This window comes from Choloepus didactylus, chromosome 6, assembly GCF_015220235.1.
Source record: "Choloepus didactylus isolate mChoDid1 chromosome 6, mChoDid1.pri, whole genome shotgun sequence".
NCBI classification, from domain to species: Eukaryota; Metazoa; Chordata; class Mammalia; order Pilosa; family Megalonychidae; genus Choloepus; species Choloepus didactylus.
In genome coordinates, this window is record NC_051312.1 from 58,042,923 (window position 1) to 58,068,483 (window position 25,561).

The 25,561-nt window shown below is 39.2% G+C and overlaps 1 protein-coding gene across 1 annotated transcript; it reads left to right on the forward strand.

Annotated features, from left to right (window-relative positions):
- Positions 1–1,900: 1,900 nt before the first annotated feature.
- Positions 1,901–13,403, forward strand: LOC119538275 (small VCP interacting protein). The gene is made up of 4 exons (XM_037841143.1): positions 1,901–2,071; positions 3,982–4,032; positions 4,577–4,690; positions 8,362–13,403. Exons 1-4 carry the CDS (start codon positions 2,018–2,020, stop codon positions 8,374–8,376), a joined length of 234 nt encoding a protein of 77 aa, XP_037697071.1. The 5' UTR covers positions 1,901–2,017; the 3' UTR covers positions 8,377–13,403.
- Positions 13,404–25,561: the final 12,158 nt, after the last annotated feature.

Below are 25,561 nucleotides of genomic sequence, written 5' to 3' on the forward strand. Positions count from 1 at the left end.
TTTAACAATGTGATACATCTATACAATGGAATATTAGTCAAGGAACAAACAAACAATAGCACTGATGAATTTTTAAATCATTATGTTGAGTAAAAGCCAGATACAAGAAGTACATAGGATATGATCCCATTTACACGAAACGTTAAAAAAAGCAAATCAGCAGTTGCCTTGGGCCAGGGGAGGATGGGTGGTGCTGTTTGGAAAATGAGGGAAACCTTGGGGTAGTGGAAATGTTCAATATCATGTTGTGGGAATATACATTTGTCAAAACTTATGTAATTGTACAGTAAAAATGGGTATGTTTATCATATGTATTTTATACCCCCCCCCCCAAATACCAGTACAATGCCATTAGAATGGCTAAAATTGTAAAGACCAATTCCATATCTGACAATAATGTGGAACAATTGGGATTCTCATATACTCCTGATAAGAATGTAAAATATATACCTGTTTGGAAGTTTGGCAGCTTCATAAAGTTACCATTTGACTCAGCAATTCTATTCCTAGGTATTTACCCAAGAGAAATGAAAACATGTCCACCACAAGACTTATGTAAGAATGTTTGTAACAGCTTTATTCATGATAATGAAAATTTGGAAACAACCCAAATATCCAACAATGGGTAAAATGATAAATTGTGGCAGGACCATATAACAGAATAATACTCAGCATTAAAAAGGAATGAACCACTATTTCATGCAACAATATGGAAGAATCCTCACAACGATATGCCCTACACAAAAAGTTACATGGTTTATGATTCTGTAAAGCAGATTAATGATTGCAACCTAGAGCTCCGTGTGTGGATAGAAAATTGATTGGGAATAGGCACAAGATAATTTGAGGGGTGATGAAAGTATCTTGATTGTGTTGCTGACTACACAGGTATATATATCTATAAAATATGAGTTAAGTCTATAATTAAATCATGCATTATAGATATAAATTATATATCTATAAAAAATTAACTGGGAAGAATATACATTAAAATGTTTACGGTGATTTCTGAGGTGTACACTGCCACTTTACGTCTTATCTTTTTGTAATGGAAAATTTTCCACCTAAGAGAAATAAGTAATATGACGCAAGAAAAAAAAAATTAAAAACATTTGTGGGGTGACATCAGTAACATGAGCACCACGTGGTAGCTTATGCGCAATGAAGCATCTCAAACCCCACCCCATACCTACCAATTCAGTATCTACACGTTAACCAGATGCCCAGATGAGTCTTATCTATTAAAACTTCAGAAGCACTCTATTAAATACTTTTGAAGAAAAGGCAGAATATTATTGGCCTTGAAGTGATAAGTGATGCCTAAATACCAGAAACTAGTGGGAATCTCAACTAATGCTGGATTAAAAAACATCGCGATGGATTTCATGTTCTTCCCTCTCAAATGAAATAGTGCTGACAGTCACTAAGAGGGCAGTAAAGGGTGTAGATGTCAACTCGCCATTTCGGCTTTAATTTCTTGGAGGCCAGCGTCCCATCCCATAAAACAAGTAGCATAAACAATGCAGAATCGCATCGTTAATTTATAAATACAAGGCAACAGGAACCAGGAAGAGCTCTGGAACCATAGCCAAGCTTTTCCGTCACTTCCCTGCACGCTGCTTACAGCAGGTGTCTCCTGGGACCTAGGCCTTGTAGGCCCGAGTGGCGCTTGCCAGGCGCAGCAGGGCCGGGCGCAGCAGGTCCGCTGGCGGTGGGGGGGTGGGGATCGTCGCGGGGGTGGAGTCTGGGAGCGTAGGGCGGGGCGGGGCGGAGCCGGGACGCGTAAGGCGCAGCGGGGGTGGGGCGTTGCCGCTAGGAAAAGAAGCCCTACGGAGCGCCTGAGCTGCTTGGGTGGGGTGTGGGCGGGGCGTTCCCGCTGGGAAGCGGGGAGCGGAGCCAAATCGCAGGGTTTGGGGGTGGTGGGGGGAGCAGGAAGACCCGGGACGCGCGTTTGGCCCCGCAGCGCCGCCTAGGTCGGGGCGGGCCCCGAAAAGGGACCCCCATAGCCGCTGTCCCAATGGGCCTGTGTTTTCCCTGCCCCGGGGAGGCTGAGCCTCCCTCGCCGGACCCGGTGAGTACGGCTGCGTCCCCGCGGCCGCCTGTCCACGCCGCGCGCACCTGTATCCTGGAGGGGCGCGCCGGGACCTGGAGCTGCCAGTGTCGTGGGAACCGTTGGACGCGGTGGCTCCGGGCGAGAGACTGGTGGCGTGGGTGTGTGGGCGTGCCCTGGGGGTCGTTGGGACCTACCGGCGGACTCGGGCTGTTGCCTCCTTGTCAGGCTCTCACCTTTCGTAACAAACGTTGTCCATAGGCGGCTCCAGGGTCTTTTTACCTTTCACGCACTTTGGTTAAATTGGGAAGTCGTAGAACGCCGGCTAACGCAGCTGGCGCTGTGTATGGGCCATTCTTGGAGATGCGGTAGATTCAGTCAGGGTGCAAAAAGAAAATTCCTCCTCCTCCGTGAACTGGTGTTTACTGTTCTAGATGATGTGCGTTTTCCTGTGTCTGTATCAACTGTTTAAAGAAGGTGCTCAATAAAGTCGCGTATAGTCCTGCACTTTATTGGGTATTTTATTCATCAGTGATTTCCCTTTATATTTATCTTTCGTTCTTCCTTTTTTTTTTTTTTTAAGAATATTCTATGTTAGTGTATGGAGTGCACAGTTTGTAAGGTTGCCAAATTAAGCAAATAAAAATACAGGATGCACAGTTAAATTTGAATTTCAAATAAAAAAGGAATACACTTTTAATATGTTGGTTCCATGCATTATTTGGGACATATGTTAAAAATTAATCATTGTTTATCTGAAATTCAAATTTAACTGGGGTACAATACATACTTTTTGTAGCTTTCTGTTATTAACAATATCTTTACATTAGTTCTCCTTACAGGGAGTTGATGACACTTCTCCCCTATCTGGATAAAAAATAATGGAAGAAAATGTGGTATTTAGGGAAGTATGTTAACTCTTATCAGATTGTAGGTACTAAAAATGACCTGTAAGTTGATATGGGAAAGTTCAGTTTGTCTTTGTTGCTGTTGTTGCTTTTAAATGTTAATTCTGTTTATCTAGCTGTTGATGAAATACCAATCTGTGGGCATTTGTTAAGCTCCCCACCACCCCTTCCTGTACTCTATACCCTCTTCACTCAGATAAACACATGGCTTGCTCTTTTCCTTCCTGGGGATCATTGCTTTAATGTCGCTGTTAGTGAGGCTTTTCCTGATTCCCCTAAATAAAATGGATACCCTCCCTATACTACCTTCCCCCATCTTCCCATTACATATTCACTATGTTCTTCTTTATATTTCCCCAAAGCACTTAATTACCATCTGACAAACGTAATTATTTGATTAAATTTGTCCTTGTGTCCCCAATGGCATGGGCATGTAAGCCAGCCCCCAAGAAAATGCTACTTACAGTCCTATATATTTAATGATTTTATAATTAAGTACTTAGTATATAAAAAAATAGTATTCACTGTTTTCCAACATGGAACACTATCTCTCATAAATTTACTCCAGTCCTTCCCTTTCTACACAGTGAAATTAGCTCATTCATGAACTTTTCCTTAAAAAACCAGCCTCTTCCAAATTTCTTTTTAATAGGCAGTACCAAGCCCTATATTTTCTTCCTTTTATATTATTTAATGTCATTTGTTTTTATTATTGCCCCAACCAGCTTGTAAGCATTTCTTTTTAAGTGAATAGATTATTTTATAGCCAAGCTATTCAATTATTTTATATGTTTTTAAGACTTAGCATGTGTTATTTGGAGATATATTGATTGGGAGAATGAAATTCAAAAAGTAGAGTATTTTATAAATTTTTTAAATAGTGGCATTCTTCTTGGGACATTTTTGGCCAGTACTACATATTTTGATAAACCATTATATTACCTATAAGACATAGGTGTATAGTTTATCCATGGTAAGGTTTGGTTTTATTTTAAAACATATTGTATTACACATTTTCCTTAGGAAGAGAAAAGAGCAAAACTTGCAGAAGCTGCAGAGAGAAGACAGAGGGAGGTGAGATTAAAAATAAAATCCTGCCTATTTAGATAAAGTTTGTACTTTATTCTCCATAAATGTTTATATTAGTAATAGGATTCTCTAGTGCAAAACATATCTGATAGCCTGTAAATTTATGATTATAAAATGATCATTTTCCAAAATAATTTTCATGTTTTTATAAATTTCATGAATATATTTATATCATTTAATGTATGAAAACTAACTTACAGATGTCTCCTGTAAGATGAAATGTGCCTTTAATAATATTCTTCCTTGGCATAAAATAACTGAAACTTGTGAAACCCTAACCAATATGAAGTAAGTTTAGGGGAAAAATTTGTATGATTACAAAATACCCAATGAAGAAATGATAGTATGTTTTGTGTTTTATGTAAGGCACGTGTAGATCTATTCTAACTGTTTGTTACTAAAAACAAACAAACAAAAAACCTACAAAATAAAAAACAACCAACCAACCAAACCACCTTTTGGACACTGGACATTGCCTTTCTTTCTTTCTTCTTTTTTTTTTTTTTAATACCCTTACAATTTCCCAAAGGCTGCATCTCGGGGCATTTTGGATGTTCAATCTGTGGAAGAAAAGAGAAAGAAAAAGGAAAAATTAGAAAAACAAATCGCTACATCTGGACTGCCACCAGAAGGTGGACTTAGAGTAAGTATTAAAATTTATTTAAGGTTTAAAAAATAGGCATTTAAAAAAACTTAAGTAGCAATCCATTTAATAATTTCCTCTTGAAATATATTATAAGAAAATTGTGAGTTAACTGAAAAACATGCATTTAGTGGATTGGAAGAAGTGTCAGTTTATTTTAACATTCATTGGAATAGATTTGCTTTCATTTTTCCCAAAATGCTAATTGATTTTTTTCCTGGATACTTTAATAGTGTATCTTAATTTTTAATGCAAATCTTAAATGTGTAGAAATTCAGGCACTATTGAGAAATACAAAGGAGAAAGTAAAAATCACCCCAAATCCATTGTCTTTTTGACAGACATAATTTCTAATCACTACCTATATATCAATCTTATTAAATCAGATTACATTATAAATTCTGTTTTTCACCCAGTGATTTGAGATCCTTGTAGTTTTCATTGTCACTTTTGTCAGAGTTACATAAATTTTAATATGGAGGTGTACAAGTGTAGGCATGACACACACCTAACTCCTATGTAGCAATTGCCTCTGTAGGCATTGAGGATATAATTATGCACAAATTAATAAGGCCCCTGAATCTGGGAATCCTTACAGTCTAGCAGGACTGTTAAGATTTTATTTTATACATTAATATTCAGGAAAGTAATGATTTCAATATTAAGATTTTATTCTTTGGTCCATTTTTAAAGGAAATTAAGTATATTTGTGAAAGAGATAATGTCCTTAATTTCAGTCATTTATATTTAACTTTTCAATGTTTGATTTATTAGTATTTTTTTTTAGCTGATTCATTATCTTACCAATTCAGTTTTGTTTTTGGTCTCAGAATTCATATATATATATATGAAAATATGTATTTACACACACGTCACTGTTTCAGTTTCCCAGCTGCTAAAACAAATAGCATGCAATGGGTTGGCTTAACTACAGGAATTTATTTGGCTCAGGGATTTGAGTCTAGGAGAAGTACAAAATCAAGGCATTAGAAAGGCGATGCATTCTCCCCAAAGACTGTGGCATTGTGGGGCTCGCTGCCAGCGATCCTTGGTCCTTGGCTTTTCCGTCACATGGCAATGCATGTGATGACCTCTTCTCTTCTGAATTCTGTTAACTTCCAGCTTCTGGCTGCTCCCTGTGGCTTCTCTTTCTGTGTCCAATTTTCTTTGCTTATAAGGACTTCAGCCTCATTCAGTTTGGGCACAACTTAACTAATAACATCATTAAAGATCCTGTTTACAAGTGGGTTCACACTCATAGCCCCAAAGGTTGGGATGTGAACATACCTTTTGTGGGGGACATGATTTAGTCTCCAGCAATCCCTAATTTATGGGGCAGGCAATTTAGGAGCTTCTTGAGCAGAGGTGATTCTGGCTCAAGAATATTACATAGTGATAGAGTTATTTTTTGTATCTTAACTTTTGTATATTACTTTATGTAGTTTCCTTTAATGAATGATATTAAAAGAAAACAAGTTAACTTTTAACAATGTATGAAATAGCTGGTTTCAATAAATGTAACTAGCTATGACCATTTTGCTTATGTTTCTTAAATACTCCATAATAGGATAGACTAGATTGAGTGTGAAATAAAACAATTGAAAGATACAAGCTCAGATCTTTTATCAGAAGTATGGTTGCTTTCTTTCAATATTCTGTTGATACAAAGATATGTCATTAGGTTTACTTTATATAGGATTCTCAAAAGCAAACAAAACTTTATGAAAATTAAATTATAGAACTGGAATGATGTTGAGGTCAATTGTTTCATGGTAGAAGAAACTGACTTGATCAAAACTGCATATAATACTATAAGAAAAGGATAATTTACTCTAATTTAGTCAGAATTAAGAAGGTACTTACTAACCTATTTAACATGATTTTTAAACTCTAAGAAAGAAAGGAACTTTCTCAATTAAAACTGAAGCTTCTATGCCCCCGAAGCTTATATATTAAAAATAAGTGAGGTCTTATATTGCTACTGGTCCCCCCAGAAGTGCTCAAAATGAAGAACATTCCCAATTTTAAATTTACTGCCTTTTCTCTTTATGTACTATTCTTCTAAAACATCTCTCTGATCCGCTTAATAAAATGACTGTCAGGGCCATCAAGGTGTACAGTGGCAGGAGGATTTTCCCCAGGAGAATAGTGGCTCACTCTCATAAACCACTGCTGTTGCCTACTGTGAGCCATTTTCCCTTGGAATATTTCCAGTCACCTCTGCCACCAACACACTAGCTTCGAAGGGCATGCTTCTTTTTCCTTGACCACCTGCACAGCACATCACCTGCATAAGGTGTAGCTCAAAATACATTTCTGGAGGCTCTAGGATAACAGAAAGGCTTCCAAAATACAGTTCAGGATTAAGTAACTTAATCCTCAAACCCCTTGAGTACAGTCCTTTAAGGACTGCTTATCCAGCCTGCTCTGTGTGCTGGCCTGGAGTGTCCTGTAGAATAGCTAGATTTCTCCTAACCAGGCTCCATCGTTAAGAGGAAAACATTTCCTTTCCTTGTTTTTATGCCTCCATGGATTCATCTCTGACCAGCTCTGCCTCTTCCCGGGGTGATTCGCATTCCAATCAGGAAGGTTCACTGTCCTCTGGAAAGGCAGCCTTACCTTAAGTAGCCAGTGTGATGACCACATCAAGATGCAAATTAACATCAGTACCGGATGTATCCAATATAGGAACGGAGGCAGTCCTCTAGTGTAGTGGCTCTAAGTTCTGGTGCACAGTCGAGTCTCATGGGGAGCTTTCAAAAAAGCCTGATCCCACCACAAACCAGTCAGAATCTCTGAGAGCGGGTTTCAGTCATCAGGATGTTTTTAAGCTCCCCAAGAGACTCTAACATGAAGCCAGATTGAGAATCTCTGCTCTAGTGTTTCTCAACACTAGTCCTAAGAGATTTATTGTGGAAATAGGAGTCCCATGGTTAAAAATGTTTAAAATTCTAAATACTATACTGTGTACTGAATTGCCTTCTTGGATATTAAAACAGGCAAAGTAATAAAATCTCTAGGGAGTCCTACAATAAAGAAAAACAAGTTTACTTGATTTAACTCATAATTTTCTAAATCTATTTAAACATGTATTTTTAAATTATATATAACACCCAGTAAAATTCCTTGGATTATTTGGAAACTACTTAAGAGACCTTCTCGATGGGTAAATATCTCTCTTTCTTTCCCACTGGCTCTCTATCACAGACACAGCAGACACAGTTAAACAGAATGACAAATGGAACATTTTGTAGACTCAAGCAAGGGAAAGACTCTGCCAAACCATTTATTTGTTAATTTCTACCATTTCCTGGTTCCGATGAACTCAAATAATAATTCTTTATTTTGATTTTGTGATTTTATGGCTGTTTTTGTTTTGTGGTAGTAGAGTGGCTTACTTTTACTTTCTAATATTTTCCCTGTATTGATTATTGAATGGGATCTAGCTACCCATTGATCTGCCCAGATATTCCACTTTACTTCTTTGCTTTTTACACCATCATGCATTTTATTTCAGACTTCTGACTGTAAAGTAAAATTTGATTAATAGCTGCTGTTTACAGAGATCATTTTGCTTTTCTGTGTTCCTCTTTTTACCTGTTTGTTCACTGGAATATGGTTACATAACTGAGTAAACTTGACTGTTCTCTGTATATTTTTATCTTTTCCAGTGGACAGTTTCATAATGCACAACATGAGTGGAAGAGTTTACTGCCAATAACTTTAATATCTGCAATCAAGTGGACTGTCTCAATTTAATTTCCTCTCTTTGAATTAAAGAAGACTCAGACTATAATTTTAGTGTCCTTAAATACAGTACTAAATCTATATAGAAAAGATTGTAAATGCTTTTGATTTTCAAACTTAGAAAATGGTCAGACTTATGTTTCATTAAATACTTATTTTCCTACATTTGCTGCAGACAGTGAGTATGTGCCATTTTTTTTAGCAGTTAAAGCATGGACCTAAATAGTGAATATACATACATCTGCATGTAAAAACTCTGCATACATTTGTAATATTAAAATTTGCAATTATATTTTCTCTCCCTTATGAAAGTATCTAGCTATTTATAGTGTGCTCCTTAAGCCATATATCTGTTTTTATTTCATTATATTTGAACACTTGCTTAAAGTTATAGATTTAGTGCCTTTAAACTGATCACCCGGGAAAACCTTGAAAAATCATTTAAAGGGCTTATGTGTAGGAACACTGTAAATTTTTATAGCTTAACAGGTATTGAATATTTGTAGAAGATGTTGAATTTTCTCCTAACTTTTATTGCTGTAGCTTATAAAATTAACATATTGTATTTTACATTATACTGAAGGTTGGTTTTTTTAAAAAATATTTTACTCAACTTAAAATGATATAATACTGATACCATCAGAGGGCAGTGATGTACTTTTGTATAATATCAGATTCCACTCTGTAAAGATCTTTGCGGTAATTGGCCAAGTTAAACTGAAAATCTGGGTGGGTTATACTGAGTGTTAATGTATTTGTCTAAATTTCATAAGCATTTAACATTTTTTTATATTTATTAAAGAATGATTATAGGATTTATACAGATGTGAAATTGGCAAGGAAAGTATCAGCATATGAGAAACATATAGGTACTGTATTTAAAAAGATTTACTTCAAGCATAAATACTATGAATTAAGTCTATGTGATGCATAGTCATAAACTTAGATTTTCATTTATTAGAAACACAAATTTTATTATACTTTTGTGATTTTCTGTAATATATAATAAGCCAAAATATAAGAATTACTACTCCTTTTGATCATCTATTATAATTGCTAACTCTTTTGAACGGCAAGACCACATACTGAAACCTAAATTAGAATTTGCAGATTGTAAGTGCTAATACAGACTGTAAATTAATTAGACCAAGTTCACTTGATTTAGGGCAAGGAAACTGAGCCACCATTTCACCCATCTCTCCCACAAGACCTTTATTAAATTGCAGTATATTGTATGTGCTCATTTTAGAGTTTGAACTATAAGAGATACAGATCTCTTGATTCCTCTTGGAAAAAACTACTGTTTTAAATCATGGTGTGAAATATTCTGTGAATATCTAGTCAAGACATAATTAAGCTCAATTTTCTTCATCCTGTTAGAAGGTTAGTAGTGTTTTTGTTAATAAAAGATAGTGAAATCGTGGAATCTTCTTTATGAAGATGATTAATTTTTCCAAGACAGAAAAGAAAAGGTGTCTTTAATAGCTGAATGCATTTGGGACTAGAGCATTCCATCTTTGAAATATGTGCAAATCTTTCTTACTATTTTAATATAGTGAGAACAGTTTTACCCTTACATCTTCAAGAATGAGAACTTGGGTTAGTGGTCAGGGTAACCTCAGGGATGCTTTCATCTCTTTGAGATAAATGAAAACAGAGCTTAGGGCTGTTTGGTGTGTCCACACAGTCTTTGAATTTATAGTTAGGCATATTCCTTTTGTGATACTCTAAAGGAGAAATATTAGTCTCTAATTTTCTTAGAGAACAATTATATCCCCAAATACTGTGCTTATCTACTGTTGAACCAGGAATATATTGGTATATAGCTTTCTGGGAACAATAGGCTATGATTGCATCAGCAAAACATGGCCTGCTTGTGTAGGTGTGATCAGCTTTCCCCCAAATCACATGGGTTACATGAACTAGGGTGAATACCCAAATGTTAGGAATACTGTTAGGGAAAGGAAGGGAAAGGGGGAGACTGGATACCTGATAGGAAACCAGAAATAACTACTAAATTCATGTATGTATATATATATATATACACACATATACATACATATACACACATACCCATATATCATACATACAGGCATCTCCCTCATAAAATTATGAATCAATTCCTGATGAAAACTCGTAACTGGGAGTCAATTTGTGTAATTTAAATAGGAATCAGTTTTGTTTCTTTCTGTGTCCACCCATACTCCCAAACCAAATTACTAAAATATAACTCAAACAGTAAAATGTATGTGTATGAGAAATGTTTTATGATGTAAAATGCTTAAATCATTGTTTCTTAATTCTAATCATCCAACTATTAATATGGCTAGTAACAAAAAGTTGTGTATTACTATAGAAGCCCCTTTGTTGATATGCTGCATGTTTTAAAAATATCTGTATGTGATACTGCTCATCTCACCGATTGTATTTGGAATGTAACTCAATACTTTTCCCACATGTGGTTTTGTTAAAAATTCTGTATTGCCTTTGGTAATATAAATATACATTTTTTCTATATAAAAATTGGCTTTAGCCAACTGTTTTACAGAAAAGACTATCACCCTTGATACTCCAGGAGAACTGACATAAGCTTTGAATTTTCCTTTTCTTCCCCAACAGTCTGACTTACTTCCTTTCACTGGTGAGAATTATGCTACACCATTAGAAGAAAAAAGTAACTCTTGTCAGTTTTAGACTTGAATTATAATTTTTACATAATTGTTCAGTAAGAGGTGGGTAAATATGCATATCTGAGATTTAATATTTATTCTTTAACATCTGCTCATGACAAGCATTTTAAGTTCCCTTGACAACTGTATATGCTCTAAGCTGATTCATATGTGGTATTGGTGCCCTTTCTTTGATTTTCTCAGATGCCACTGACACAAGGCCTTTGTGACTATAGCACACTTTTATAGAAGTTTTGGCTTGACACAGACGAGTTTGTATCCCAAAAACTCAAACACTTCAAATTTCTCATATGACATGCCTTTTATTGTCTTGTTCTCCCTTTTCTATTCCTGCTTCATTTTGCAAATATTGCTTCTAATTCTGATCACCATGGCCTAATAATTGAATATTTATAAATCCCTTGATCTGGATATGATACTTTTATTATAGCCTGAATTGCATGGGTTATTTTTAGAGCACCATACTTGTCTTTTGAGCTAATGACTTTTGTGTTGAGTAACAGATTAATGTTCTCTAGTCATAGTAACAGGTATGAACCATTTTTAGCAAGGATTTCAGTCTTACTTCAAAAGGAACTATTTAGTTTTGTACATAAACTGTTTCTCTAGGCTATTTCTTTGAAATCCACCTAGTCACACAAGTCAGAATCAAGGAGTTATCCTAGACTCCTTATAGGGGTAGTCAAGTTGTAAGTAACAGACGTACTTCAGGTAGTTAGATAAATCTAGTGTCCTGTATATAGAAAAATCTCTAAAATTTACCAGAACACATACAGATACACACACACACACACACACAACCTACTAGAACTGATGTTTAACAGGGTTGCAGGATACACAATCAATACACAAAAAGTCTATTCTATTTCTCTATATAAGCAACACATAATCCAAAAGAGAAATTAGAAAACAACTCCAATCACAATAGATCAAAAAGAAAAAAATACTTAGAAAACAAGTGAAAGGTCTGGACATTTAAAACTATAAAAATTGCTGAGAGAAATAAAAGTTCTAAATGGTGAGACATTCCGTATTCATGGATAGGAAGACTCTATTGTCAAGATGGTGGCTCTCAATTTGAGCAATAAATTCAGCAAAATCCTCTCAAACTGCTTTTTAGAAATTGATGATTCTAAAATTTATTTGGAAATGCAAGACCTAGAATAGCCAAAATAATTTTGAAAAAAAAGAACAAACCAAGAAGATGTATATTACCTTATTATAAGACAGTATAAAACTACAGTAGTCAAAAGTGTGTTATTGGCATGAGGATAAAAATTCTAGAGCTATGGGACAAAGTAGAAAGTCCAGAAGTAAACTTTTACATTTATGGTCAGTTCATTTTCAATGAAGTTGTCATAAAACTTCCAGGAGAAAACAGGATAAATCTTAATAATCTTGAGTTAAAGATTTTTACATGATACCAAAAGTACAAATCATAAAAGATGAAATTGATGAACTTCGTAAAACTTAAACATTTGTGCTTCAAAAGCATCATTAAGAAAATGAAAAGTCAAACCACAGAGTATGAGAAAATATTTAAAATTATGTATCTAATAAATAACTTGTATCTAGAATATATAGAACAATATATATATCTAGAATATATAGAATATATAGAACAACTCAAATAATGCAACCCAGTTTAAAAGTGGGTAAAATATTGAATTGACATTTCAGCAAAGAAACTATAGGACAGGCTAAAAATTAGCAAATGGAAAGGTGCTTAGTATCATTACTCCTTAGGGAAATGCAAAGTAAAATCCAAAATACCAGTTCCCTCTACCCAGAATGACTGTAATAAAAAAGACTGACAATATCAGTTGTCATACATTGCTGCTATAGCCGCTTTGGAAAACAGTTTGGCAATTTCTTAAAAAAGATGAACATGAACAAGAACCTAAAACATTACTCCTTGTACATACACAGACTTATATGTGAATGTTTATGGGTGCATTGTTCATAGAGCCAAAATCTGGAAAAAATTTTCAATGTCCAACTAACAAATGAGTAAACAAAATGTGTTATTATCAGTGCAATGGAATACTGTTCAGCAATAAAAAAGGAACAAACTACTGATCCATGCTACAGTGTGGATGAACCTCAAAAACAGAAAACACACACACAAAAGATCACATGATTCCTTTTATAGGAAATTTCCAGAAAATGCAAATCTATACCTAAGTGGTTACCTGGGGCTGTGGGTGGGAGCAGAAATTAACTCAAATGGGAACAAGGGAAATTTTCATGGTAATGAAAACTTCTAAAACTAGACTATGGTGAAGATTGTACAATTTTATAAATTTACTAATAATCATTGAATTTTACACTAGATATATTTGATAGTATAAAAATGTAACTCAAGAAATCTGTTAAAATTTCTTAATTAATAAAAAGTATAGTATTTCATGAAATCCAAGGTTGTGAAATATAACGGGCCCATGAAGGATTTGAACTAGGAACTAGAAGTTGGGATTCAAATTTAGTCTTTTCAACATTCTTAGAGCCACTTGGTCTTTTGTTTCTGTCATCTCTAAGCATCTTCATTCATCTCATTCTTGCTTTGCACTGAATTTTTCTCAGCACATGTAGGACCACCCCCAACTTCTCTTGGGATCTCAGTTCAGTTGACCAGTAGGAACCAAGTGTATGTCTTGTCCATTTAGCTAGAAACCTTAGTTTTGAGGTAGATCTTATGAAAAGGAGATTTCCCAGGTGGATCTAATCTAATCCATGAGCCTTTTAAGAGCAGTTTTTTCCCCACTGGTAGCAGAAGAGAAATTGGAGACACTTGAAGTCTGAATGCACTGAAGCTAGCTGTGAAGATGGAGCCACATTAGAAAGAATTAAGATGGCCTTACAGAGTTGAAAGGGCCCCCTAGCTCACAGCCAGCAAAGAAACAGGTATCTCAGGAAACCAAATTTGACAGACAACCTGAATGAGCTTGAAGTAGATTCTTCCCCACAGTCTCTAGATTAGAGCCCAGCCTAGCCATCACCTTGATTTTGGCCTTCTGAGACTCAGAGCAGAGAACTTAATTGAGCTGGCCCAGACTTCTGTCCAAGAGAACTGTGATCTAATAAATAAGTATTGTTTTAAGTTCCTAAATTTATGGTAATTAATATGCAGCAATAGAATATATAGTATGTGTCTTAGTTTGCCAGGGCTTCTATAATAAATACCATTCATGGATTGCAAGGAATTTATTGTTTCACAGTATGGGAGGCTAGAAGTTCAAAATCAAGATGTCAGCGGGGCCATGTTTCCTCTGAAATTTGTTGCATTCCGGTGGTAGTTTGTTAGCAATCGGTAACTCAGTCTGCCTCCATCACACAGTTGTCTTACTCTCTGTCTCTTACTGACTGTGTGTCCAAATTTCCTCTGCATGTAAGGACTCCAATAATAATGGATTAAGGCCTGCCATGATTCAGGTTAGCCTCACCTTAACTAAAAGGGTCTTCAAAGATCCTGTTTACAAACGAATTCACACCCACAGGACCAGGGGTTAGGACTTGAACATGTCTCTGTGGGGGACATGATTCACTCTATTACTGTATGTGACCCTAGAAATCACAAAAAGGTGATACAGTGAGCATGGAATCATGCCAGGGATTTGTGAGTCAGTTTTGGGAGTCAAAAGTTTGATGGTGCCAGCTCTATTAGGCTAATGTATCCTTCCATAACAGTGATCTACTTGCCATGCAGTCTGTATGCTGGAGTTGGTCTGCCAGGAATTGTCCACTTGGAACATGCTTAGATGGGGGGTCTGTGAGCTTTTCAGAGAGTATGAGTCTGAATTCCAAAGCCTGATCCACTCTGAGACACTAATGGAACAGGATATCTAAGCCATTCTCCAAGCCTGGCCAATTCATTGAGGTTAAGGGACCATGTGAGGACCTCCTTCGGCAGCCATCCGCCTTCCTACAGCAACTCTGATTTGTTGCAGAATGCCAAATCCTGGCCTTTAAACTTTGATAAGCCAAGTTGAAAAGGATGTAAGACAACCTGGCGAGATTTTTGAGTTAATATGATCAGTCATGGAATCTAGGAATTTTAGTGGCAAATAGCATTGGGATCAGGGCCATTAGCTTTGTGACCCTGGGCAAGATACTCAAATTTTCTGAGGCCTCATCTTCCTTAAGTGTAAAAAGGGATAATAGCAAGATGATTTAATAATTTTGTGGTTACTCTAAAGATAGTTTGCACCTTAGTGACATCTAGTTGATTTTCAATAAATATTGATTTCCTTCTTCATACTCTATTATAGAAAAGCTCGTATCATGTTCTACCAGATATCTCATCAACACTCTTACAAGACCGTAAGGACAACTTTTCAAAAATAATTATTCAAAGAGAGGAACCTGAGAATAATTTTCATTAATCCTAAACCAGTTTAAATTTAGTTTACTCACCCAGTGCTTAAAAGTCATCTTTGCTCAAGTCAACATGCAGTCAGTATGGTCTTCCCAGTGACGGGGCTCAGCATCTTTTGAGGCAGACGTATCTTTGGGTAGCTTTTTTTGTTGTTGTTTTATCATATTTTTTTATTGTAGTATATAACATATATACATAAAAGTGGTAATTTTCCAAGTGCAATTTAACAGGTAGTTAGCAAATTTCAAAGAATATTATAGGTTACAATTCCAGTTTCAGTTATTTCCTTATTATGAAATATATATTCAAAAAGGTAATATCTTTCAAAGTATGATTTAACAAGTAGCTCTGTAGGAAATTTCTTTGGGTAGTTTTTATTACAAAGTTCTTCTTTCCTTTGAGCAACACTGGTTTCTACTCATTGGCCCTATATCTACCCTTTTGGCCATTACAAAACCATCTCCAGACAAGATATTTAACAGTTTCCCTGACCCATTTCTTAACAGTTGAAAAATGAACATTCTCCTGGGTTTCTTCATTCATTCCTTATGTGGAATTGATTTAAGACCCTTCACCATTTCTCCTGTAGGGACTGTACAGGATGTGCTCCAACCTACACCCAAAGAAACTGAATGAAAATGATTTCAGCAGTCCCTTCACGACTCCAGAATCATCCTAGTCTACACACTGTGCTAATTTATCACTCCTGTCTGTGGGTGTTTACACTGCTTCCTTATTTAGACCTCTGTTCTAGGGTGTTTCCTCTCTGTTCTCAACCAAGTTTCTAGACTGCTTATATTTGTAAGTTTTTGTCCGGCGCCCCCTCGATCTGTCCCGCGCGTCCTGTCCTCGGCCGGCGAGGAGAACAGAGGGAGAGAGAGAGAGACACAGACAAACTAACACTCGAGGCACACAATGGCTGTGAGCGCAAACCTTTTACTGGAATCAGGAAAAACTTTTCTCTGTTACATATTCCACACGAGGCCCTATACCCCGTGGGAGAACAACCTCTATGCGGCCGTCAGGCACGGCTCCCTGTGGGCTGTCTCCCCGAGCTCTGCCCGGGAACTTTCTTATAAACCTTACGTATATCCAATGGGCAAACGCCACGCATACAAGCATGATTGGTGAATACAGAGGGTTGTCACATACATCACAAAGCGGAAGCAGGATGTGGGCGCCATCTTGGCTCACTCGATGGGAGGGGTGTACTCTAGAGCAGGTCGCGGCGTGTCCACTAGGCCCTAACCCGGAAAGCGGCTCCCCACATCTCCCCCTTTTTTATATATTTCAACCCAGTGTCTCCATTGATGAGTGTACTCCCGTGGGCCTGAGTGACCCACTATATGTTTTGGTGCTTTGGGGAGTCTGGACTAGGCCCCTGCCAATTTTTGGCGGAACCTCTGGCACCGACCAGAATGCTTACCTCATATAGAGACCGGAGAGCCCGTAAGCTGGAAGCAACGTGACTCCCCCTACAGAGCTTTGCCTTGTAACTGGGGAAAGACGGTTGGGGCAGGAGAGTGGCAACCAGCGTCAAAAGCGTCACTAGGCGTCTCTGTGCAATGGCCAGAGTCCAGTCCGGCCGTAACTGGGACTCCGCCCGAGAGACTCGCCTGAGACAAAAATTCTGGTTGCAGGAGCATAAGTTATATCCGGGAAACGGCCATGGACCTTGCCGCGAACCCGGCCCCAGAGTGTCCCACCCTGAGCGGCCGGGACGGGGACCGATCAGTGTGGAAGCTACTATCGGGGAGTATTACAGATTAGAAAACATAGCCCTCATAGTGGCAACGCGCAGTTGCTGTTGTGCTCGAAACAGGCGTTCAAACAGGCATTTGATAGTCACTAGACCCCAGAGTCAAAGAGGCTGGAGCGTGATGCTGGTGTGGCGCCCAGGCGCTCGAGAAGGGCCTCGCTGCTTGCGGGATGGACGGGAATGGCGGCGTTGTGGACGGTCAACTTCTTCAGTGGTGGCGAGTGGCTGGTACTGGACTTGCACGCACGAGGCAAAAATAGCATCCGTTTGTTTCCTTACAAGCTGGACAATTCTGCGGATAATGCAGGGCCCTAAAGTGAAAGCTAAAATAATTATTAGTAGGGGGCCGAGGAGAGGGAGGAGGTAAGGAAGGATGGAGGTAAAGATGCGGGACCAATAGTTGGTGGCTTCACGGTCTCTTTTGCGTTGTTCCAGTCCCTCTCGGACCTTCCTTAGGCTGTCTTCAGCGAGACCTGTGGAATTGGCATATACACAGCACTCTTCTCCTAGGGCGGCGCAAAGGCCTCCTTCCTTGAGGAGGAGAAGGTCAAGACCTCGGCGGTTTTGGAGCACGACTTCGGAGAGGGAATTGACAGAATTTTTAAGATGGGAAATAGCATTTTGTAGGTGTTGGATGTCCTCATCAACAGCCGCCCGAAGGTGAGCTAGGGTGGAACCTTGACTGGCCAAAGCGGCGATTCCGGTACCCGCACCTGCAAGGCCTAAGATGGAGGCAATTGTGAGGGCGGTGATGGGTTCTCGCTTTTGCAGAGTGGCGGGAGCTGCAGTTCTTTCCAGGCGGAGGAAGAAGTCTTCCTCGCTGTGGTATAGGACCCTAGGGATAAGGACAATTAGGAGGCAAGTTTCCTTAGTTGTATTGAGGGTTTGCACATTAAGGCAGGGGGTAAGTCCTGTAGAGGAGCAGAGCCATTGGGAGGAGTTGTGGGGAATAAGAAACTTGGCAGGGCTGCTGGGAGATGAGTAGTTGGCACAAGTTGTGAGGTTGGGAGAGTTGTATGAGAGAGGGCGGATGCACTTTCCTGTGGAGGAAACCGAATGAAAGGTTAGGGGGACGGCAGAGGTATTCCAATTGCATTCCGAGGGGCTATTCTCTGTACTTTCCGAAAAAGAGAGGTTGGAGGCGACGGGCTCATACAGTGAGGAAGAGGTGGAGAGGCAAAGCCAACAAGAGGAGGTAAGATTGGGGTAGGAGACATTTAGTGAGGTGAAGGTTGCTTGGATAAGGCTGAAGAGGGGAGAGGAGTAATGAGAGGGGGGTGGAAAAGGTTGGGGTGGCGGGGTTGGTGATGTGTTGTTTACAGCTGAGGTGCGGCTGGTTGAAGCTAAGGTGCGGCTGGAGGGCTGTGGAAAAAGGGGGTTAATGACTTTATTGGGGCCAATGCCAGAGGGGTTTTCAACCATGTTCAGGGTATAAGGGGCATTGGGGCCGTACTGATGGACGGCCTGCCTTAGCTCTTTCAAAAGTTTGTAATCATATGCTTCATATTGGTTGTTGCCTTGGTGGTTAATAATGACCGGGAACATTTCTGTGGTTGATTCAGGCTTAAGCGGTTGATACCCACCTAGTACACCGAAAGGTCTAAAGGTTAAAGAGGGGACCCACTTCCAGAAATGCCTCCTCCCATCTTTTATTGATATGGGGTCTAAGGGGCCTGGGTACTCTGGTGGGGGAAGCAGTTGTGGATACCCCTCCCCCGGCCCGTCTGCAAGGGGTTCCCGGCTCCGCAAAGGCGGATCAGCGAAATTACCGGATTCGGGCACTAGGGGGAGCCCCCGGTAGGAGCCTTTGGCGGAGCCGCTCAACCAGCCCACCGGAAGCCGCGGCGTTTTTTGTAACGCGGCGACAGATGCCGGCGGGGCGGAAGGCCTCGTGGGTGGGGCGGGAGGCTCCTCCCAATCAATTAACGGAGGCGCTTCCGCTCCTTCACCGTCATCGCTATCCGATTCTGAGGCAGAGGTGTCCGAGCTACCACCACTCAACTCTGGCTGCTTGCCTTTATGGGAGCCAGCCGCAGATGACACCGACTGGGCTTCCTGGAGAGCGTGCCGCGCCTCTTGCAAGGCGGAAGACGGAGTTAGGCCTGTAGCTAACTCCAGTTCAAGGACCGCGCGGATGGTCTCCCATATAGGGACTAGAATCGGATCTAAGCAAATGCCCTTCTGACGCGCCCGGTCTATATCGCGACCAAGCTTCATCCAAGAGGGTAGACTGAGGCCGCCGGTGGAGGGAAACCAGGGGGCAAAAGTTTCAATATCATCAAGAAACCTCTGTAGGGAGTTTTTCTTAATTGAGATACCCCTCTGCTTCAGGAGGGTTTTTAAAGGAGCCAATAAAGGCGAACTTCCAGACTGCCCCATGCTTGCAGTCGGCACTGTACTTTAACCACTCGGAGAGCTCTTCCGAGTCCCCGGGATCGCCTGAGAACCCACGGGCCCTGACCCTCACGTAAAAGAAACACTCACCCTCTCGCGCTGATCAGGCGCGGGAAGTCCGCTGGTGCCGAGATCCCCGTACGGGCCACCACTTGTCCGGCGCCCCCTCGATCTGTCCCGCGCGTCCTGTCCTCGGCCGGCGAGGAGAACAGAGGGAGAGAGAGAGAGACACAGACAAACTAACACTCGAGGCACACAATGGCTGTGAGCGCAAACCTTTTACTGGAATCAGGAAAAACTTTTCTCTGTTACATATTCCACACGAGGCCCTATACCCCGTGGGAGAACAACCTCTATGCGGCCGTCAGGCACGGCTCCCTGTGGGCTGTCTCCCCGAGCTCTGCCCGGGAACTTTCTTATAAACCTTACGTATATCCAATGGGCAAACGCCACGCATACAAGCATGATTGGTGAATACAGAGGGTTGTCACATACATCACAAAGCGGAAGCAGGATGTGGGCGCCATCTTGGCTCACTCGATGGGAGGGGTGTACTCTAGAGCAGGTCGCGGCGTGTCCACTAGGCCCTAACCCGGAAAGCGGCTCCCCACAAGTTTTTATTCATTTGGAATAGGACCCCCTCTGCGGCATTCTTCCTCTTCAGCATTCTTCCTTGCATCATGTATCTAGCTGAGAATAAGGAGATCCTACCTCATTCTAAGTTACTGCCTGGCCTGTTTTCACTAAGGAGTCAGTGAGTAAGAACCATCAGCAGGTGGTCATTTCCTTCTAAATGTAATCTCCTTTTTCCATATCGCTGTTCAGTGCCTATCAGCTAGCAGCTTGACTCATGTCTACTGTGAGCATGTGCATGGAGGCAAAAGACATCAATACGTGAGGCAGGCAGAATAATGCCCCCCTCCCCCAAAGATGTTCATGTCTAATTCTCAGAACCTGGGAATATGTTACATGGTAAAAGGGAGTTTGCCGACACGATTAAGTTAATGACCTTAAAATGGGGAGCCCACCCCAGACTATCCAGGTGGATCCAATCTGAGCACTTGGATCCTTAAAAGCAAAGAAGCTTTCCCAGTTGTGGTTAGACAAAGAGACTGTGAAGAAAGAAGGGTCAGAGAAATGTTGCGTTGCTGACTTTGAAGATGAAGGAAAGGGACTTTGAGTCAAGGGATGCAGTTCTTCTCCTGCAAAAGGCAAGAAATAGTTTCTCCCCCAGATTCTTCAGAAAGGAGCACTACCTACACCTTGCTTTTAGTCCAGTGAGTACTTTATTGGATTTCTTACCTATTTGTGTTAAGCTGCCAAGTTTGTAGTAATTTGTTAAGGCAACAATAGAAAACTAACAGCCAATGGATAGGCTTCTACTTTTGTTAAGATAGACTTATTTTTGGAATTAAAGTAATGAAATTAACTTTTATTTTTAAAGACATAAATATGTGTGTGGGAGAAATTTCAGAACAGGAAAAAGGGTTGATGGAAATATTTAGTATCAGTGACTACACAGAGTAAGTCAGTGTGAATTAATTTCAAGTGTCAACATGGCCAGGTTATGGTGTCCAGTTGTTTGATCAAGCAAGCACTGGCCTGATTGTTATTCTGAAGGGTATTTCATGGATTTAAGTCATTGGTCAGTTGATTGCATCTGTGGCTGATTATATATACAATCAGTAGAGGAGATTGCTTTTAGCAATGAGAGGAGTCTCCACCTGTGATGGTTTGGAGGCTTTATGGACCCCAGAAAATTATGTTCTTAAACTTAATCCATTCCTGTAGATGTTGATACTGGACAAAATGTGGATTTGCTGCCCAATGGGCTCAATGACTGATTCTGAGACACTTGGATTTTGAAGAAAGAAAGAGCTTTAATTGTGGTGTGTAGCACAAGGAGAACAGGAGGTTAAAACCTCAGATCTGTCTTCCACGAACTGCAGAAAAATTGGATAGTTTTGTAGTATTCAAACAAAGGCAGGCAGGCTTTGGATAATAAGCAAGGTGGTTAATTCTGGGCTGACTCGTGTTACTTCTTTAATAATTATTAGGGGGCTATGTGCAGGGGTATCAGGCTGCAGGCTTGTAAAATAAGATGAGGGTCCTGTTACTGTCCAGTTACATAAATTGAGATAGGGAGTCTTGGCAAAGCTGGTCATGAGTTACAGTGTAAGATAATCATTATCCAAACATTCAGATATCTGGGTACAGTTCAGTGCTTTTAACAGTTATAAATATTTGCTGCTTCAAAGGTTAGCAGACACTAAGACAAGATAAGAGTATGCTGAATTTGCTGGCAGAGCCAGTCTGGAGTTCTCAAGAAATGTTACATTCTTTAAGAAACTTACATTTATAGATAAGGGGTGTGTGTGTGTGTGTGTGTGTGTATGTATGCACTTAATAAAGTATTATTATCAAAGCATCCAGGCATCTTGGTTGCACTCCAAATGCCTTACAGTAGTTACATAGGTGTTTGCTTCCGGTTACTTCAAAGTTACAGACCTCAAGACTGTAGTTCAGTGAGGCTTTTAATATTTTATGTGTTTGCCTTTTGGGTTACAGTTCATTTAAGGTTTGACTACTGCGTGTGTATATCTACACACACACATACACACACACACACACACACACACATATATATATACACATAGAGAGAGAGAGAGAGGGACATGAATTTAGGGGTATGAGGAACAGAACTTTTAGTTGTAGCTGTATGTATTCTTTGGCGGTCAGTGCAGATTGACCACTTGACTGAAGGACTGGTTCTGTTTCTGGCATTTGTTCTTATGTGGCTGGGATAAGAAAGCAAATACAAGTTTGTTTTTTATTTTAATCATATATTTTTATTGTGAAATATAACATATACATAGAAGTAATAACTTTCTAAGTGCAATTTAACAAGTAGAGAGTAAATTTCAAAAATAAGTTACAGTTCCATAGTTTCAGTTGTTTCCTTATTATGAAATATAGCATATATACAAAAAGGTAATATCTTTCAAAGTATAGTTTAACAAGTAAATATATAGGAAATTTCCAAAGTTGTTATGAGTTATAGTACCATAGTTTCCGTTAGTTCCCTATTGTGAAATATAACATTTGCATATATACAGAAAGGTATAACTTTCAAATTACAGTTTAAGTAGCTATAGAAACAAATTTCAAAGGATGTTATGTGTTACAGTTCAGCCATTTCAATTCTTTCCTTCTAGCTGTTTTAGTACCCTAGTGACTAAGAAAAATAAAATTATATAAAGATTCTGTATTCATAATCCTTTGTTAAATTCCATCTTGTTTGTTACTACCCGTTCTTCTAGTTTAATACATTTCCCAGTCTTCAGGGATGTCTAGGCAGTGACTACCCAAACCTGTTCATGTTGAAAAGGGGTGTCAACTTTATGAGCAAAGGGGACACATCTAGTTGATGTTCTTGAAGAGGCCATTGCCTCTGGGTTTGGGGGCTTAGCTGGCATAGGAACACTCTAAAGGATTAAAATCTCTGAAGAATAAACTTAGTGAGTGAAACTTTTATAGGGTCCCAGATAGGGTATTCTGTAAGGTTTTCAGGACTACTGTTGACTTGGGCTTACTATATTGTGGACATTTGGCATATCTAGGTGAAGTTTGCCTAGGAGTAACCTTCAGGACAGCCTTTTGATTCTACTTGAACTCTCTTAGCCACTGGAACCTTATTTTGTTGCTTTTCTTTCCCTCCTTTTGGTCAAAAAGGCACTCTTAATCCCTTGATGGCAGAGTCAGGCTCATTCCCGGAATCTGTGTCCCACATCGCCAGGAAGGGTCATTCATCTTGGGGGTCCTGTCCCACATCAGGGGGAGGGTGATGAATTTATTTGCAGAGTTAGGCTTAGAGAGAGAAAGTCCACATTTGAGCAACAAAAAAGGTTCTCTGGTGGTGACTCCTAGGCATAATTATAGGTGGGCTTAGCCTCCCTTTCCCAACCATAAGTTTCACTAGAGCAAGCCTCAACATTGAGGGTTTGACTTGTAAAGCATGGGGTTCCTAAGTTCACATGGCATATGTTATGTCCGTGATAATCCATCCATATCTCACATTATCATCACTTAGCTGTAGAATCCTCATCACTCTCCATTTTAAACAATTCCCATGACCCAAAACATCTCGTAGCTCCTGTCAGCTCTCAATTATTTGTCCCTAGTATTTTTGTAATACCAGTATGGTAGTCCTATTAATTATAGTCCCTAGTATGCCTAGGTAGATTTTTCCCATATACCCTTCTATTGTCAACTCTCTGTGCTACTGTCATACCTTGCAAGTATATCGTGCAAGCAGCTGTCTATATTTGTGGTGCTGATCTGTGAGAAACATGCCTTTAAACAGCTCCTTTCAATCCTATTCACTTTCAATACAGTGCTGATACTTACAATCCCATTAACAAGCAATTGTCACCCCGTCCATTACTATACCTTTGAATTCACCATCATTAACATATCTGAACATATTAAATTGTCAATTCCCCCTCACTAGCTACTGTCTATCTCTAGGTCCCCAATATACTTACATTATAAGAAGTGGTAGAATAACAATATTTCTCCTTTTGTATCTGAGCTATTTCACTCAGAATTATATCTTCAAAGTTCATCCATGTTGCCATATGTTTCAGGACATTGTTGCTTCCTACTGCTACATAGTATTCCATTGTATGTCTACACCACAGTTTGTCTATCCACTTGTCTGTTGAAGGACACTTGGATTGTTTCCATCTCTTGGCAATTGTGAACAATGCTGCTATGACTATCAGTATATCTGTTCATGTCACTGCTTTCAAATCTTCTGGGTATATACTGAGAAGTGGAATTGCTGGATCATAGGATAATTCAACATCTAGTTTTCTGAGAAACTGCCAAACAGTCTTCCAGAATGGCTGTACCATTATACAGTCCCACCAGCAATGAATTAGAGTCCCAATTTCTCCACATCCTCTCCAGCATTTGTAGTTTCTTGTTTGTTTGATAGCAGCCATTCTTATTGGCATGAGATGATACATCATCGTGGTCTTGATTTGCATCTCCCTAATAGCTAGTGAAGGTGAAATTTTTTTCATGTGTTTTTTAGCCATTTGTATTTTCTCTTTGGGGAAATGTCTTTTCATATCTTTTGTCCATTTTATAATTGGGCTGTTTGTCATTGAGTTGTAGGATTTCTTTATATATGCAAGGTATCAATCTCTTATCAGATACATGGTTTCCAAATATGTTCTCCCATTGTGTTGGCTGCTGCTTCACATTTTTGACAAATTCCTTTGAGGTACAGAAGCTTTTGATTTTGAGGAGTTCTCATTTATCTATTTTTTCTTTTGTTGCTTGTGCTTTGGGTATAATGTCTAAGAAGTGACCCTCTAATACTAGATATTTTAGATGTTTTCCCTACATTATCTTCTAGGAGTTTTATGGTACTGTCTCTTATACTGGGTATTTGATCCACTTTGAGTTAATTTTTGTATAGGGTGTGAGGTTGGGGTCCTCTTTCATTCTTTTGGATATGGATATCCAGTTCTCTCAGCCTCATATGTTGAAGAGACTGTTCTGTCCCAGTTCAGTGGATTTGGGGGCCTTATCGAAAATCAGTTGACTGTATAGCTACAGGTCTATTTCTGAACTCTCAGTTTGATTCCATTGATCAATATGTCTATCTTTATGCCAATACCATGCTGTTTTGACCATTGTACCTTTATAGTAGGCTTCGAAGTCTGGAAGTGTAAGTCCTCTCACTTCGTTCTTCATTTCTAGGATGTTTTTGGTAATTCAAGTCCCCTTTCCCTTTCAAATAAATTTGATAACTAGTGTTTCTAATTCTGCAAAATAGGCTGTTGGAATTTTGATTGGAATTGTGTTGAATCTGTAGATCAGTTTGGGTGGAATTG